General features: G+C 44.9%; 1 protein-coding gene across 1 annotated transcript; it reads right to left on the bottom strand.

Moving 5' to 3' along the window:
• Window positions 1-711: 711 nt before the first annotated feature.
• Window positions 712-17680, bottom strand: LBH (LBH regulator of WNT signaling pathway). Its single transcript, XM_007071693.4, has 3 exons — window positions 16888-17680; window positions 13815-13917; window positions 712-3466 (listed from the first exon to the last, which is right to left on the bottom strand). The coding sequence occupies exons 1-3, from the start codon at window positions 16911-16913 to the stop codon at window positions 3278-3280; spliced, it is 318 nt and encodes a 105-aa protein (XP_007071755.1). The 5' UTR covers window positions 16914-17680; the 3' UTR covers window positions 712-3277.
• Window positions 17681-18003: the final 323 nt, after the last annotated feature.

Raw genomic sequence — 18003 nt, 5'->3', positions numbered from 1 at the left:
ATTGAACCTGGATCTCTCATATCCCAGGAGAGTGCTTAACCACTATGTTAAAGTTAGGGTGGAGTAGGACCATCACCACCACCTCCTTGGGAGTGAGGCAGGTACCTAACTTGTTCCCACAAGAAACTACACACCCATTCATGGATTGTTAGCAGAGCTAGGCACCTGCTTACACCTTGACATCCATCTCTGAGAAAGGGGCAGGGCTTAGCACATGGACATCTCCCATTGGTTAACTTAGACAGGGAGAGGCCTATTATACTGGCTTCTAGACTGTGGATCATGTTCTTAGGCTCCTGTCTCTCCCCATTTGTTGGATTGGGAGCCTAGGTGCCCAACTCAGTTTTGTAGATCGCAGTGTTCCTGTGATTTCCTAGGTGCTCAACTTGCAATGCCCAAGTCCCTTTGCAAATTCCCCCACCCCTTAGTTCTTTGCAGAGGTGCAAGGCAAAGAAGAGTCAAGTCCCTTGATTTCATCCTTTCAGGTGATTTAGGTGCTAGCTCAACAAGCCCCTTAAGAATTATAATTACCGGGTAAGTCTAAACATATGCTTAAATTATATCAGCTTTACTGGGACACATGCCTAAGTGCTTTGCATAATATGGCCTTGCTTTTAAAGTGAAAGGTTGCTTCCAGTACAGATTAAAGCTCTGGGAAATCTGAAATCCCAACCCACTTTTCTGTAAGCAGAATTTAAAAAAGCCACCAAGTTGGAAAGCATTTTCAAACTTTATTTACAACTGTCACAGTGACAAAAAAGTAGTTTGAAAAAAAAAAAAAAAAGCTAGCTTCTCCCTGAGGCTCAAAAAAGAATTACAGAAATAGAATGTACATCAGACAACAGGAGTTTTACTGGAGTGCTTTGTTCTTCAAATACATTTGACAAATAGAAATATACACAATACCATAAAAAAAAAAAAAAAAGAAGAGGATGCAGACAGGAATATGCCAGTCTTTACGGCAGACATTTCTCCTCACATCTGGGGGAATAAGGATTTCCATCCTTCTGCTACCCACGTAGTAACCTCTGTTAACAAGTCTCAGCATGGTGGTACAGATTGGAGACTAGTAACAGTTTAAAAAAAAAGGAGACTGGCTGGTATACAGGTGTACAAGCTCATTCCATTAGACAGCAAGACTAGAACAGATGTTCAGATACAAACAGCTGGATCCATCAGTTTAAAAATGATATCACTAGATCATGATGAGAGGTCAGCGATGACAAAGCATCCACCAAACCTTGGGGGAGGGGGGGAGCAAGAGAGACAGAGACAGACAGACTGGTTCTTTGCGGCTAAAAAGGAGGAAGAGACAAGCTGCATTCTACATTGGTACTAGTCCGAACAATACAAAAAAGAATCAGTCTCCAATCCCTCAGGTCTGTCTGAAGTCGTAACAGAGCTGGTAAGTTATTGCCATTATCTTTAATCACAAGCAAGACAAAGACTAAAACAATCCTGCCGATATGTTAAAAGCAATCCCCCAACCCCCACCAGCGTTTAAACTACTCATGAGGTATTAGATACAAATATATATATACACACACACACACAAACACACATAGTCCAAATATATTTTTAATTGAACCAGTTATTAGCAGATGGGATGCACTGGGTTTTATCAAAATGTCTGGTTAAGGCCTTAACATCGTTCTTTCTTCCTTTAGTGTCTCCAGACTTGTTTTAAGGTGGAAACTACCAGCACTTTATTCTTAGACTTGTCAGCTCCCCAACAGATGCCTTGGAGCCCCCTGGAGCTTTTCCATAAAGTTGCTGGATTGCCACTTTTGTGGAAAGTGGCAAGTCAGCCTGCCTTTCAACCAGTTCCCCTAGTAGACAAAGGTCAGGTAGGACAGAGACAGAACTCAGCACTGAACAAGTTGCATGGGATACCTTAGACCTTACAAACCAGCTTGCCCTTTATTAAACCCTACTAATACTTTGTTACAATCAGAAGCACATCCTTTTGTCCAGAACACTCAAAAGCCATGAAATACTGTGAAGAGAGGAATCATTTCCCCACCCCCATCTTATCCTTTCAAGTCAGCCATTTGATTTAGGACTGCCTCTTTCATTTCACTTTTGGCAACATTCTTCTCTGACTTTGTGCGAATTTTCAATTTCATCCATTCTTATGCGGATGATTTTTGCAAGCATCTTGGTCGGCCAGCATTGCCGGGTCTTGGAACTCTGGTAGAGCACTGCTAATAAAGAAAACCCAAACCTACCAATTCCCTGCAGATTCTCCTCATGTCCCTCTACTCAGCCAGTTTTGATGAGACTGTTGACCCAGCATGTTTGAGATGGAAACCATGCAGCCCCAGAATCATCTAGAAGGCAGGTGGCCCCTTCACCTTGCAAGCTTTATGCACCATGAGTTGTCTCTTCCTACAGCAGTCTCAGCTAGCAGGAGAGAAACATCCTAACTACATCTAGAACAAGATCTCGGGTAGATTTAGATGTTGCGAAATTTCTTTGTTACCTCATGCTAATCTGCAAGATAAATGAGGACCTTGCAGAACAGATGGAGAGTAGCAGCAGAACACACCGACCCTGCCAGCTGAGCTGTTCAGCATTACAAGGATTAAATGCAGACAGAGAAGAGAAGGAGAGAAAATATCTTCTGGGCAAAGACTGGGATCAGGTTTGATAGTTAACACAAGAAATCCATTACTCTTACACATGCTTGTGTAACTTCAGGAGATGTGCAACCGGGAAAAGACTACAAGCCCCTCTGCCTCTCTATGCCACCCAGCAATTGTCAGCAGAGCATCCATTTGGGACATTTCCCCTCCACTCCAGATACACAAACAGAAGCTTATAAGAAAGGAAAATTTAAGAGATGAAGACTTTAGTCTCATGCTTTTGTAGCCAGAGGCAGTTCCTTGCTCAACACTGCTGCAGTTTACATTTCGCTTTATTCCCACCCTCCCCACAACTCATTAAACAACCCTGCTTGTTCACCAGCCACCAAGGGCCTTGGAATTTCACTGCCGCCTCTCAGTCTTAACAAAAAATTAAAAAAAAAAAAAATAATAATCAGAGAGTGATCTTGAGAACAGCAAACATTTTTCTCTGCATGACTTCCTTCCTCAGAAGGTCTGGAGAGTCTGTCACATCGAGGGCTTCAGTTCTCGACACAGAGAATATGAAAAAACCTAAGATCTTGCAGGTGCAAAATTGAACTTTGTCTTTTCTTAAGAAAAAAAGACCTTCAGAACAGGTGTGGTGCTTCCCTCAAGACAATACAATCCCTTGTATTTTCTTCAGCTGCCATTTATTGCTCTTTGTTCTCTTTCTTTGCCTCTTCACAGTTTTCTTCCTCCTCCTCCTGGACAAGGAATTCCTCAGGTGGCCACCTCAGCTCACCGCTTTCCACGTCCCCCTCTGTTGGCTCCACCACAATGGAAGGCAGGCGGTCCTTCAGCTTACAGTAACGGTCAAAGTCTGAGGGGTCAGGGAAAATCTGAAACAAAAAAAGGAATGCCTCATTAGTACCTTTTAGTGTTTTGATATTGGCTAGCAGCTTACAGAGCATCACAACTATCAAGAGCCAAATCTGAAGAGGTCTGGTTCCAAGGGACAGAGTCAACCATAAATGAAGTTCTGAAAACTCCTGAACTTGCAGGTTAGCTTCAGGAAAACTCATGAGCCAGGCTAGGACCTGAAGAACCAGAATGCTGCCCCCCCCCCCCCCCAAAAAAAAAGGGCCAGGGCAGCTGTCTGAAGGATTCCAAAATGGACAGGCTGCTGGAGTAAAGTTCAAGATGGACATCTCTATGCTTTCAGACACTTATATCGAGTAAGCCTCCCAGAGATTCACTGCTTACTGCCAATGCTCATGAATTTGCAGCCAGAGCTAAAAACCTTGCTATGAGAATCTGATGTCTGCATTTCCTGCTTTTGGTCAGGCCAGAAATATTGTGCAAACAGGCTCTGCTCTTTTAGCTCTTCTGCTTCTTAGTCTTTTTGCCTCAAGGGTTTGGACCTGCTATCTAAGACTGTTTGCTTGTTCGGAGTCAACATGGAGAAAGCTCTTTTACTGAAATGTAAAGATAAGTCTGCGTAGAGAACATTTCCAGGATTAGGGGACAGTATGCAGGAGTCATAGGATGAAATTTAAAGGCTAGAATAAACTATCCCTCAATGTTTATAGGGTTTGTTTCAGATTATCCTACAAGGCCAGTATTTTCTATTGCTCTGAAAGTTCCTGAGATGCATTTCCCAGTCTGAAAGCAGATTTGGACCTCCTGCCATCTTCCATTTGGATCCCACCCTTTGATAACCCCAGCAGACCACGCAAGCCCAAATACTGGTGCCATTTTGGTAGGATAATGCTGGAGATGGGAGAGCATCCAGGTGGTTTTCTAGAGCAGAATATACTGTTAGTGCTAGGTATCAAGGCAGAAACTCAACCTAGGAAAAGCACCCTGCTTTTGTAGTAGTGTCTTGCAGGAGTACTTGAAGTTAGAGACCAAATGGCAAGTTTACTGAACCTTCAAAGCAGGAAAAAGGCAAGAAAGTACTATTGCTTGTGAGCAATACAGTGCAACTGTGGGTTACCAATGGATGTCTTTAATACACCCCAGTTCACACAGACAAGAATTTGTAGTAGAAAAAGAGGGACAACTGCCAACTCTGATTATCCAGTGGATAATCAAACAATTAGCCATTTATCAAAAATTCCTGTCCTGTTTACAACTAAGCATTTACCTGTGCATCATTAAATATAAAACCTAGGTCTTCAAAATATGATACAGCAGTCACTACTGCTACTCCATTTTCCTGAGGCTTGCAGATGAGATGAGAGTAGTGCCTCACTTAGACACCAATGCCTACATTTTCAGAAGCACCCACTAGTTTGGAATGCCTCATTTTTTGAGAGGCAAGGCCTGTTTGTGTTTTTTTAATAACACTGAGCATCTGCAGTTCCAATGGTAGTGGCAAATGCTCAAGTCAGAAGCCTGAGGTGTTTCTTCTGAGTTTGGAGCAGGAGCAAACAATCTACCTAATTTTAAGATGGAGCTTGATAAATTTATGGAAGTGTTGCCTGCAATGGAAGGGAGCTGGACAAAGTGATCCAACAAGTCCCCTTCCAGTCCTATCTTGGGCACCCATACCCAGTAGACATTCTTGGAAAATTTGGCCTAACCTCTTCAACGGTGCTACTAGAGATATCCTGTAACATGGCAGTCAATTAACCCCTTCTGCAGATCAGTTTCCATTGAGTATTCTGAGATTCACTGCCAGGACTCAAGAGCCAAAGGAAGCATAGTTCAGATGTACTTTCGAATACTCAGGGTTTCACAGGATTTAGCTGTGTTATTCTTTAGATAATGGAAAACTTTTTGGGACCTAATCCTGAGTTCCTGCCAGTTTAGTAGCAGTTAAATGGCTACTAAAGAAGGGAGGGAAAGGAAAGACTAACTTTGGGAGAAGATACTGCAGTAACAGCCTCAGTGTGGCCACTAGAGACTGCCAGTCAGGGATGGATCAAAACAAAAAGCCACATTTCAGACAGGCAGCCTAGGCGAGCAGTAGGCAGGAGGGTGTCTAATTCCAGCTCTCCCACACTGCTCCAGGGCACCTTAGCCAGGTCCTTCAGTGCACTGCTAGGAAGCTAAGAGGAGTATAGTATGGACAAGGCCTATGAATGCTGTGACGTTAACAGGTGTGTTGCAGTTTGTGCTTCGTGCTATTACTCATTCCCAGAGCAAGCCATACAGCAACTGGGTCTCATACAATTTAGTGGCTTCAGCCAGGCCAATCCCAGATATCCAATTCATTGCTTAAGAGCTGTAGACAGAACTGAACTTTCAGTATCAACTCCCCAGACTTGGAATACAGAGAACCTTGACACTGTATTGTTTAAAGGGCTGCAATGGAAAGAAAGTGTATTATAGTAGGTTATATATGCTGATAATGCCACTAAAATAGCCTACACTGTAGGAAAACAGCTTAATTATTATACTGCTAACCTTTGGCTGCTATCATTTTAGCTGCATTAGGTCAAATGGAGTAGTTTTGAAAATAGACTGACAGATTGGTTCTCTCAGAGGCCAAGGAGCGAGTCATTTCCTCACAAACAAATATCCCCAAATGTGGTGTTCAGCTTTATTTTCTTACTAGCATAATCTTATCTTGAACAGCTGCACGAGAGGCTGAACTCAAGGAGGTCAAGCTTTTTTTCCACTAAGTCATGCTTTTTAATCAGAGGCAGCACAAAAAAGGAGATGTCGCAATTACCCTTTCCAAGGGTGTGGACAGTCAATGGAAAAAGCGTATGAAGCCAGATTTCCTAGCACGTGACAGATAGCCTCGCTTGTTGCCCTTATTGTGGGAACTAAGGAAAAAGGTTTGTCATAATAAGACTGCCACTTAAATTTAGGGAACAGATCAGGCAAATTACCCCATGCACTCTGACCCCTAGCCACTCCAAAACGAGAGGCAGATTCCTAGTCACTGCACAGAAGAGAAGAATCACTTCTTTACCCCACCCTCCTCAGCAAGATCTCTGTATGATCTGAAATACAGCATAGGCTGAAATAGCCTGAGGGACATCCCCCTCCAGAGCAGGAATGGGAAACAAAAAGGGAAATCTGCACCCACATAACCCACTGCAGGTTTTATGTTGAGCTCATGGCACTCAAAATCCTGTTCTGGAATGCAGTGTGAATGCTCATACGGTGTGGATATTAAAGCTTGTACTTACATGCTTCACTAGAGAGTCCTGGAGTTAAAGAGCTAAGATCAGCGTGGGACATGAGCTTTTGGCACCTTCCACCAGCCAAAAGTGCTACAGAAGAGCGTTTGTGATGGGCTAACTTTCCCCTGCCATCTACATGACTGCATACAACTTTGAATATGCAATCACAGCAACTGTGGTCACTGAATCACAAGCCTTGGCTTCTAAGCTTTATGCAAAGAGCTCTGGGACACATCTTTGCAGGCTGCAGAGGGCAAGTAATAGGTTTGCCGCCTTAACTATGACATGCGGCATACTTTGCCTTCTCAAATCCAGGCTTTGTTCAGAGGTCTTTTGGCAATCCCATTCTGTTCCACAGTAGATTCAGCACCAGCTCAGGTACACGCAACTCGAGTTCTCACCTTTCGCCTAGAAGGTGAACTGAAAGGCAATACCAGAAATTGAAGCCCCAGACTTAAGGTCATCCATGTAGATCTCCATGCCAGGTGACCCAAAAGTGACTTCTAGATTGAGAGCTTGGCACAGAGAATGGAAAATATTTAACACCCCTGGAAAGGCAGATGGTGCCAGAGCCCTTTCCCAGCACCCCAGAGCAGAGGAGCTTTGCCATAATTAAACTAACCTTTGGCTGCTAACTTCATGCAGGACTGCAAGAAGCTGAGAAATGCTAATAAAGAAACCAGATACTACTGGACAGTAAGATGCAGTGTCGTTAACTGTACACGATGGGCTAATTATTGTCAGTACAAAAGGAGACAGCAGCAGCATGAACATCCTGCTTTCTGGGAGGGGGATGGGAGACTTGGAAGGATCACAACATTAGATACAGAGGCCCATATTCCAGTCAAAGTTACGCTGGTGTAAATCCAGAGCAACATCCATTGACTTAGAGGGAGTTAACTTCAGATCGACACTGGTGTAACAGAGATCAGACTCCAGCTGCTGCGTCTTTTCTTCCACAGACACCCTGAAAATTGTTGTTCGTAAGAATACACTGGTGGGAGAATATAGCTCCCTCCAGACACAAAAGATACTCCCAAATGAAGCCAGTTGCTGCCTTGGACAGAGCCATACGTGTCTAACCACCTATGTTATATGGGTATGGACACCAGTTCTAGGAGACTTATGTTCTGACATTGGCACTTCAGTCTGCATCCAGTGGGATATCCTGTACTACTGTCACAGCAGAGAACCCAGTCTAAGGGAATTCAAGGGTGCATACAGATACTACCATCCTTAGAGGTAGAGCCATGATACTAGAAGCTAGATGTTCTTGAAGCCTGAGACCAACTACATCTTATTTCAAACCTGAATGGACGGCTGTCAAGGGAAAAGTTAACCCACTCTCCCATCCCCAGAAGCAGAACATACAATAGCCCTTCTGAGAGACAGGATGAAAGTTCACATTGGATTATCCTTCTCTTTAGAGGTAAGTGGTAAGAAACGCTAGGGCACCTGTTACTGCCATGACTACTCAGGATAGCATAGACAAGTGTCCAGACTGATGAAAAGTGGTAAGGAAAGTGGTGTTTGTGGGTGACGTTGCCAATCAGGAGAACAGATCTCCCCTTGCAAAAGCTGCATAGGGGAGGGTAAGAAATTCTACATGGAGGTCTTGAGATCAGATGGTCCATTTATCATCCTGGGTTTCAGTTTAATGCTGTTCCTTGATTTACAAGAAAGTTACCTTTAGTTCTAACAATTCCATCTCTATCCTTTTTAGCTCTGATCATATTCGTTAACATTTGAAGCACTACTGTGCTCCTAGGCCTACGTGTTTAGCCTGATCTATGCAGTGGACATATGTCAGCATCTGCCAGTGCAATTTCCTGAGCCACTGCCTGTACTATGCACAGCTGGATTAGAGTAACAGGTGAAGTTATTTCATCCAGGCTTTCATTTTGTACAGTGGAATCCCTTCAGGGGACAGTTTTACACAGTGCACGGATATCAGTTCCAACACAGGATTGCCTCAGCACAGATATGGCCCTCCTTACTTTAGTATAAAGGTGTCTTATAAGACAAGAGATGAATATGAAGGCATACTAAGTTCCCCATTAGCCATCAGGTTGGCAATACATGTGTCTTTGTCCATGGGTTACAACCCCTCACATCTGAATCATTACTCATCTAGTTTCAGCAACATCAGTTCAACTCCACTGAAGTCAGTGGAGTTACTCTGGATTTACATTCCAATCTGTAACACTAGTGTGACTCCCTATATGGAGTTAGCTAGCAACACCCAATATTGCCTTTTCCTACTGAAAATCAACTTTGTTCCAGCAGAACAAAAGAGGAGCTGGCTTCCATGGGTAGACGGTGCTGTGAGAAGCCCTAGTCTCAATGAGGGGAAGAAACCTCTAAGTCTCTGCCATGTGCGTGAGGGTTACACATATCAGACAGATCAGATCCCTAGCCAGTGCTAGGATCCCAGCATGAGAATACCATGACTGAAGGTGTTCGAGCTTCCCAGGACCACCAGAGCAGGGCTGATGTGACTAAGCCAGTTCAGTCATTGCATGCCTATCCCATTTAGGCATAAATCAGTCACCTGTCCAGGGCAGTTAGTCCACAGGAAAGAACTCTTGGCTCAGAGTTTGGCACACACTCCTTGCTCAGTACAGCTGCCTCAGGCATCAAGATGTTTTCACTGTGCTCAACCCCAGCTACCATTCCAAGAAATTAAGAGCGATTCAGGTCAAGGCACTGTTTTGACAACAGTGCAGCAAAAATGATTAATTTAGTCTTGAGAGCCTTGTTCTCACCCACATCATTTGCGCTGCTGTGGAATGACATTAGGAGACGGCGAGCCAGCAGAGAGGTGGCTATTAGGCTTTTTCAGATAACCAGCCCTTCTCAGGGCTGGGAGAGAGAGAAGGGGTCACCATACATTAGCTCCAACTGGCTGTAAAGAGACAGGACTCGCACAAGGCTGCCAGACTGGAAATGAATGAAACTCTTCATGTGCACATTTGTCTCCGTAGGAGGGGCATCTTGCTCCATCAGCTGCATTTGAATGAGTTACTGTGTTAATATTCCCACAGGAATTATGGGACAGCCATTAGAGATCCAAAAATAGCTCTTCACTGCAGTCACAAGACCCAGTCTGACTTCATTTTTTCAGATACATTTTGCCCAGGCTTCCCATAGGGATATGCTTTTATTGTGCCAGACTCCTGCTCTGCTTTCACCACCTGCTTCTATTCTGGCTCTTCAAACCTAGCGGCTGAGCCATCTTCCTGGGTAGGTAATGTATTAATAAAAACTTTGTCCTACAAGGAAAGAGTTTTAAGTGCATTAGCTTAAAACTCTCCAAGATGGTCTATTGGCTGCATTTAAGTATAGTTCCATGCTAGCTATCATTAAAGCCAAAGGAACAGAAAGTTGACAATTGAGATGTGTTTGTGTATATATAATTGCATACAAATGGAGCATTTGGGCCAATGTGAGTACAACAGCACTTGCAAAGTAGGTATAGACGTCTACAAAAAGAATATGCTTGCCTCATCCTTCTGGAAGTCAGGCCTTCACATTGCTAATTTAAGAGCAAACTTACCAGGATACGTTCGTTTTCCTGACATGCACTGGACTCATGAGGTACATTAGTTCAGTTGTATATCTAGACTGAAGCGATACTCTATTGCCAGGAGTACGGAAGAGAGCAATGTTTTAAGTCTACAGAGCACAACAGCTGGTGCGGGACGAGGCAGGAGTCTTACAATAAAGTTTAGAAATCACTGGTTAATCTTTCGTGCAAAGTTCTGCTGAACTCTATGTTTACATTCTCTTAGCACAGAGCCTTTTATAGTTTTCCAGTGATCACGAGAGCATTTCAAAACAGAGCCGAGTACCAAATCTATGCTCATTTACTTTAGGACCAAGGTTCTGATTTAAGGAACTAACTTGCAAGATTTTTAGGGCCATGAGTTTTCTACTGTTAAGGGCCACCTTCCAAAGAACAGTCCCCTTCTAGGATCAGGATCCAACTAGGGATCAGTTTAAATGCTCAGGGATCTAGAGACCCATGGTTAGATTTACAACTCCATGTCAAGCTCATCACCACAATCCAAAACTAAGTTGAACACTGGTACAGAAGAGTCATGCTGAAATTAAGGGACTGCATATGTCCACCGGACAAGAAAATACTAAAACCAACAGAGCTCCAATTCTGGTTTTACAGGTCCTTGCCTCATATGTCCAAGTGCTGCGGTTCTTATAATTGGAATTCAACTCTGCAAGATGGGTAGAAGATTTTGTAGCTTAGAACAATGTTGCTTCTATTGCAGGAGCATTCATGCTTCATTAGCCCTGTCCACTTGTAAAATACTAAGCTCAGGCACTCAATAGACTAGTGTACAATTTCCCATATAGAAAATCTTTCACAATCAGCAGGAGGGGTGGGTCAGCCATGCCAGTCACAGAAAGCAGTGAGCTAGTGGTTTTGTTTGCATCCTGTTGGGGGGTTTCTCTTTCATTCTTAGTGTTTGATTTTACTTTAAACTGTACAAGGCTGTTTTATTTTCTATCACTGTTCACATTTAGTAATCCACACCACAATATGACAAATAGTTTCCATCCCAGTGCATTAGTGGGAGGGCTACAATCTAGACCTTCATTCCCCATTGTAGCCTGATTTACAGGGAATGTAAATAAAGCAGGACACTTGTGTACATTGTTCATATAACAATTTGCTTCTGAAGATTGCCAGCATGTCGCTAGTGTCCTACTAAAAGGTGACCACCCACTTTTCACTCAACCCAGCCAGCCAAGGACTGTATGCTAACAGAGGGAGAAAGTAGCTTCTTACAGTCAACTAGGCTGTCAGTTAGGCCAAGCAAGTGTAGACATACCAATAACAAGCTTGCAGGCATTTGAATAGGACCAGACCACTACAGAGAAGCAAGAGCTCTGAGAGCCAACAACACTTTGCTGTTACAGTAATTTGCAATGCTTAGTACTAAATGCAACTTGCAAACGTGAGTGGAACTCCCAGCAACTTGAATGCCGCATCCAACCAGTTTACCCCCCCCATGTTAGGGTCTAAATAGACACTTATTAGGGCAGGTCTACACTACAAACTTGCATCAGCACAACTGCACCGCTTCTGATGAAGATGCTAAGTTGACAGGAGATTGCTCTCCAGTCGGCTTAATAATGCCAACTCCACAAGAGGTAGTAGCTATGTCGACAGGAGAAGCTCTCCTGCTGAGACAGTCCTGTCTACTTGTGGGTTAGGTCAGCATAAGGACACCGCTCAAAGGTGTGGATATTTCACACCCCAAAGGACAGTTATACTGAAGTAAGTGTGGAGTGTAGACCTGGGTCCTAACATCGCTAATGCTCGCGCAATATGGTTAGGACAAGCAGGGCATCTAGATTCTGACTAGTTCTCCAAAACCTCCAGATCTGTCTGGACAGTTTAAGAGGAGCCTAGAGGAAGGGTGTTATTGGCCTGATTGGTTTCCTGCGGTGACCTATTAACATCATTATTGCCATGGCTGGTTGTGTGCTACAGTGATGAAGCGGGGTTTGAAGACTCTTCTTGTTGAAGTGTGCCTACTCTCTAGAAGCCCCAACTCACTCCTGAGCATCCTTACAACCTTTAGAGCCACTCAAACAGCTATTTCACATACAGATGTGTAAAGAGAGCACAGCATGTGGAACCAAACCAAATACGCCACATTTTCCCTGTCCAGAGGGTTGGATCAGGTTGGATCTAACATGTTGATGCACTCTATGCTAGTATATTTAAGGCCCTTTTCAAGAGCTAGGCGTGCAACGGTGCACCAATTTGCATGCATATTTAAAACCTACACATACAGTAGCTGTAACAGCATCTGCAAGTGGAAAGTTATTTTTTATAAACTGCCCTGTTATGCACAGATCAGGCACACACAAGCCAGCCACTTGCATGCACAAGCTCACATATCAAACTTTAATAGTAAGTTTCCCACAGGGTAGTTAAAGGGTGAATAATCTCCATTTGAGAGGACTGGGAAGGTACAATTATTCAAATGCTCATCCTTTGCACATGTAAGGTGATGAAGAAAATAGACTGAGACAAGCATTGAAGTGTTGGTCAATCAATAGGCTAATATCAAGAGTCCTACAAGAGCTTACCACCCCACCAATATGGTCTTAATGGCCCATATATCAGAGCTAGTCACTAGAGCCGGTTGTGAAAGTTTTGACAGAACTTTCACATCTGAAGATGCTGCTTAAGCGGAACCAAAACATTTTGCAAAATTATATCAATTTTGATGAAACTTTGCTTTGAAAAACTGAAGTTTTCAGAAACAGTGAAGCAGGATGTTGATATTTTTGGAACAAAAAGTTTAGATTTTCCATAACAATGTAGTTTGATTTTTAAAATTTGCTTTATTTTCTAATAAAATTTTTTTAGAACCCTGTTATTTGGAGGGTTTTTTATTAATTATTTTACACAAAACACTTTACTATTTTGGCTTTTGCAATTTTTGTGGGATGGAAAAATCCGGTTTCCAGCTAGTTCTACTAACGCAGTCATTTTAAGTTATAGCTTACCAAAGGTTATTGAAGTGCCAGGAGCTTATATCACTGAGTATTCAGATTAAGGTTTTTGGGGAGAATGGGGAAACAGACTGTCTCATATGGCACATGCAAACACCTTAAAATAGCCTTATCTGCTCAGTATAAACTAAGAATTATCTTGAAAGACTGAAGTGCCACAAATAACTCCTCCCATCTGCTCTAGGCGGACTGCTTGTGTGCCAAGTTGCAGCTCTGTCAAAAGAAACCCCAGGGTTAGATTGTCCACTAGGGCTATCCAAATTCCTGATTAGGAAACTTCCCCTGGCATAACCCCTCCCCCTCCAAGAATGCTACATGATCAGGATTATGTAAAAAACAAAGAGGTACTTGGTTAATACAATCAGATATTAAGATTGAAATTAAATTTTGACAAATTGCTGCTGCCAAGCAAACATTCTAGACCACTGACTTGTTCTCACTACGGTAAGATTTATTAGCTCAGATATGGAAAGGTACATTAGGCTAGAAATTTTCAACCTAGCTTGGACTGTTCTTACCTAACCAGCCAACAATGCTGTCCAGTCAATAGAGAGCTTACCTGATATGATAGGCCATCCTTGCGGGGGCTTAGCCCGATTTCATCCATAGATGTAGTATTCATCATCACCTCAGTCATTTCAGCTGATCTCAGATAATCAGGGCTGGAAACAAAGATAGAGATTTTTTTCAGCTCTTATGGAGCCATTAGATCACCGTTGTCCTTGAACAAGATTATGTGGTATCTAAAGAACTAAAGCTTTATACTGCTGCAGAGCTAGTCACAGATATAAGAACCTAAGTGCTAAACCACTGAATCCTATTTCTGTTCTTCCCCCATCCCCTTCTTCATAAGGGATCTAAAATTATTCACCTAAAGAATCAGTATACGAGATCATGCACCCAAAAAGTAGTTTGCAGGATCTCTCACTTTGAGCAACACAAGATTTCACCAAGACTGATTAAAGTTTAACTCCACTTCCTCTAACTCTATCCTTAAGTGTAGGTTTAAAAAAAAAAAAATACCAACACCCACCACACCAAGCACTAGCACTTCCTGTTTTCCCCCACCCAGCTTTAAAAATTAATCCATTTTAACCCCTACTGACTTATTTTGCTACCTCAGGCATTTAGTTCCACACTGGTTGAGTAGGAGATATGCCAATTCCAGCTCTGCTTTTGCAGTCATAATGAAGTTTCCAGTTCGACAATTTGAGAAAGTGAAGTTGATTTTCACAGCTTGTAGTTCCTCTATTTTACGTTATGCTATTCTTTAAGCCTATTTATAACCGCAGTACTCTGTATCTGCGCACACAAGTCAACTCACATTTGTCACCAAAATACTGGCCATCTGTTGCACCTTGCTCCTACAAAGTCACTTCAGACTAGTTCACATTGCCCTCCCAACACCACTCCAGCTTACTATGCATGAACCAGCAGACCTAGGGCTTTCAAAAGCATCCCAAAGCACAAGATACACAGATAGCAGATATATAATAAGCACAGACAAGGGCTTTGTTCACATTGGCAAAGTGAGACCATATGATGCACCAGCTCTTGGAAGTAGCAGCAGTGGAAGCTGTAGCATTAGAGTTGATGCAGGTTTCACTATATCATATACCCAACTCAGTCATGACAACTTGTGGAGCTTGACCACAGTAGGTGTCACCCATACAGTAACGGGTAGAGAGCTGGAAAAGACCGTGTTCTTTTCCAAACTTTCACTAAGTGGCACACAAAGAACCTTGCTGATGGGAGATCTCTGCAAGTGCACTGCAGATTAGTATACAACCTTCCTAGCCTAAGCTAATAGTAGCTTGTGTACTTCCTAGCCTCTGCTGCAACATACCAGTCCTGGGAGTGAGAGAAGTTACACAGAGCCATTTGTTTGATGAGCTGGAGCTCTCTATTTTCCAACTCTAAATGGGTTAGAAGGATACTAGCCAGTCAGCACAGGATTAGTAAAAACAAGGGTTTTTGCAAAATCCAGTATCTACATGCATGTTTCTAGGACTGTCTTAAACTGCACTAAAACAACAACATTTGCCTGCAACCATTCCCCCAAAGCGTTTGCAATCCAAACTACTGCACGAGCCACAGTGTCTATTTTCATCGAGGGAATCAAAAAGAAAGGAAGTGAACAAGAGTGTTGGTGAAATATAGTCAGATGTTTAGAACGCTTAGCTCTAAGAATACAAGGTATTCACAGGGGAGGAAGGCTGCTTAACTCAGTGTCCTTTTACAACTCCCACAAGCAACATTAAGGATATTAAGTAGGGCGATTTTTAATTTGGAAAGAAAGGTTGGAGGTGCAACATAAGTGCCAGTGTTATGACCTGAGCAACCCCTCTAATTCAGCCCGAATGGAAGAGAAGCAAGAAAGTCATAAGCAACTGAAAAGCAGGGTTTTAGGACCTCAACTTCAGCGTACTATTGCGCGGTAGCCATGGGGCAGCTAAAGGTGACAAGCTCACCAGAGTTCCCACATAATCTGCTTTAGTTCTAGTCCAGGGCTATTCGGATTTCAGTCCTCAAATGGACTTGCACACTGATTGTTCAAAGGATGCACTTGAAAAGGAGTGTATAGGCAATACGGGAGCCTGGCCCAGCCTGTGCCCGCAGTTATATAGGTGTAAATCCAGAGGAACCGGCAGTGAGGCCAATGGGCTAAATTCATCCCAGGAGTAACTGCTGAATTCAGTGGTTTACTCGGGCATAATAGAGCCCAGACTGGCCTTGTGGATTTATTGAGGTGGGGGTGAGGGGAGGATGCAGGGCAAGGGCAAGGCTGCTACACTGTCTCCCTAGGGAAGGAAATGGGGGTTAGGACGAGCAGCTGCAGCCAAGATGTTGGTCACTTTCTGCAGCTGACCTGATCGCCTCTGCCCTCGCTGCTGGTCCCAGCGCCTGACGCTGGCCAGGCTCAGCGCAAGGAAGATGGTAACCGGGTGCGGGATTTGCAAACCTCCTAGCAAGTTCCAGCTGCTGGACAAACACACACACGGAAAGCATTTCCGCCTGCCTTCCCCGGCGTGATCCCCGCACAGTCCCGCCCGCGCTCTTCTCCCAAGCCAGGGAGAGGATGAAGAGGAGCTAGCGAGCCACCGCGGGGTGCGTGCGCGTGTAAGGATGGGACACTGCAGCCGCTACAGCACATGCGATCTACGGCAGCCAGATCGCTTCTGCAACACCCCTTCCCCTCCAACTCCCCAGCGGGGCTCAGGCCCCTGCTAGCGCCTGTTGCAGCCTCAGAGACTCCCTCGGTGAATAAAACCCCTCTCCCCAGCACAAGGCTTTGCAGCCCTGGCGGCAGCTCACGCATCCGCTCTCAAGTGGGCTTCCAAACCAGCCAACGCCCCCCCACCCCAGCACAAGCTCCAAAACCCCCGAGATTTTTGTGACTGGGGCGGGTAGGAGGAAGATCTGGCCACGTTTTCTAGCCAACCTCCCCCAGCCCTTCTGCACGCTTTACTGCGGCCCCCAAGCCCACGTCCTTTGTTTCCTTTCCCTCACACCTCCCCCCCATCTCCCGTCACAACCTTGACTGTGACTTCTGCCTGCAAAGCCATTGCAGGACGAATGTCCCCCCAAGCCTTAGCTAAGCGCCCCCGGGACCCCCGCCGGAGGGTACTCACCAGTGAATGGGGAAAAATACAGACATGAAGTCCTACCACCAAGGCTGACACGCGCCCTTGGGATGCGAAAGCAGGGAGCGCGTAAGGGCCCAGTGGCTTTCCCTGAGAGCGGCGCGAGACGGCCAGGGGCAGAGCAGCCCGGCGGGGAGGCTACGCGCTGATCGGCTTTTAACCCACAAGACAAAGGACACGCTGCCAGCCACCACTACAGCCCTGAGCCGCCCCAGCGGCCCGGGAAGGCGCTTATATAGAGGAAGGGGCGTGGCTTTGCCCAGAGTGCCCGCCCCCTCCCTTGGATGACGTCACCAAAATCATGAATGGTTTCGAGCTTCCAGCCCCGCGGCGAGCGGCCGCTCTGGGAGCCCGGGCTGGCGAGCGCCGATTGGACGCAGCTGGGCTTCGCTTCCATGGCCTCAGCGGGGCTCGGGCTGCTGCCGCAGGTTGTTACCCAGCCCAGCTCTCGCTGGGGATGCGACCGAGCCCCTCTCCCCTGGGCGGCGTTTCCGAGCGGGCGGTGGGGGCATGTTTGGGTTTGCAAGCGTGCCGCTCTGCACAGAAACCAGAGATCGGGGCGGCTCCGCATGTGCTAAGTGCTTTGGTAGTGAGTCTGCGTGCGACGTTTACACTCTCACTCCTTTAAAAAAAAAATCCCATTCATTGAAACGGTGGCTGGCAGCACAGGCCCACGAGCCAGTCAAGCACAGCTCCATCATCTCTGTCCGGTCCATCCGCCTGGCTCTCCACCAGACTGAGCTGTTAGAACCAATCACAGCGGCCACTCCACCTCCTTTCAGCTTTCTGCCTTACTCCCCTGCTTTCTTTACCTTGCTGCCTCCAAGTAGACGCTGAAGAGAAGAGAGCACTATTGGTTTCTATTTTGGGCTGCCTAATCTGGATAGGAGCAAGGTTTAAAATAATCCCTGGGAAGGTGGGAGGAGGAAGAGCTGCGTGATCACAAATTGCTGGGCTGAGTTTTTGTTTTTTTCACCCTGGCTCTTCATGTTGGATCTTATTTTTAATGTGTTATGCTTCTTTGCTGGCGGAAGGAATCGTTGCTGGTGCTGGGTTTTTTCCGCTCCGCGTCAATGACACTCCCTCACTCATACACACACAAAC

This window comes from Chelonia mydas, chromosome 3 (assembly GCF_015237465.2).
Source record: "Chelonia mydas isolate rCheMyd1 chromosome 3, rCheMyd1.pri.v2, whole genome shotgun sequence".
In the NCBI taxonomy this organism is placed as follows: domain Eukaryota; kingdom Metazoa; phylum Chordata; order Testudines; family Cheloniidae; genus Chelonia; species Chelonia mydas.
Note: the sequence above shows the minus strand (reverse complement) of the source record. Positions and strands in the feature narration are given on the sequence as shown.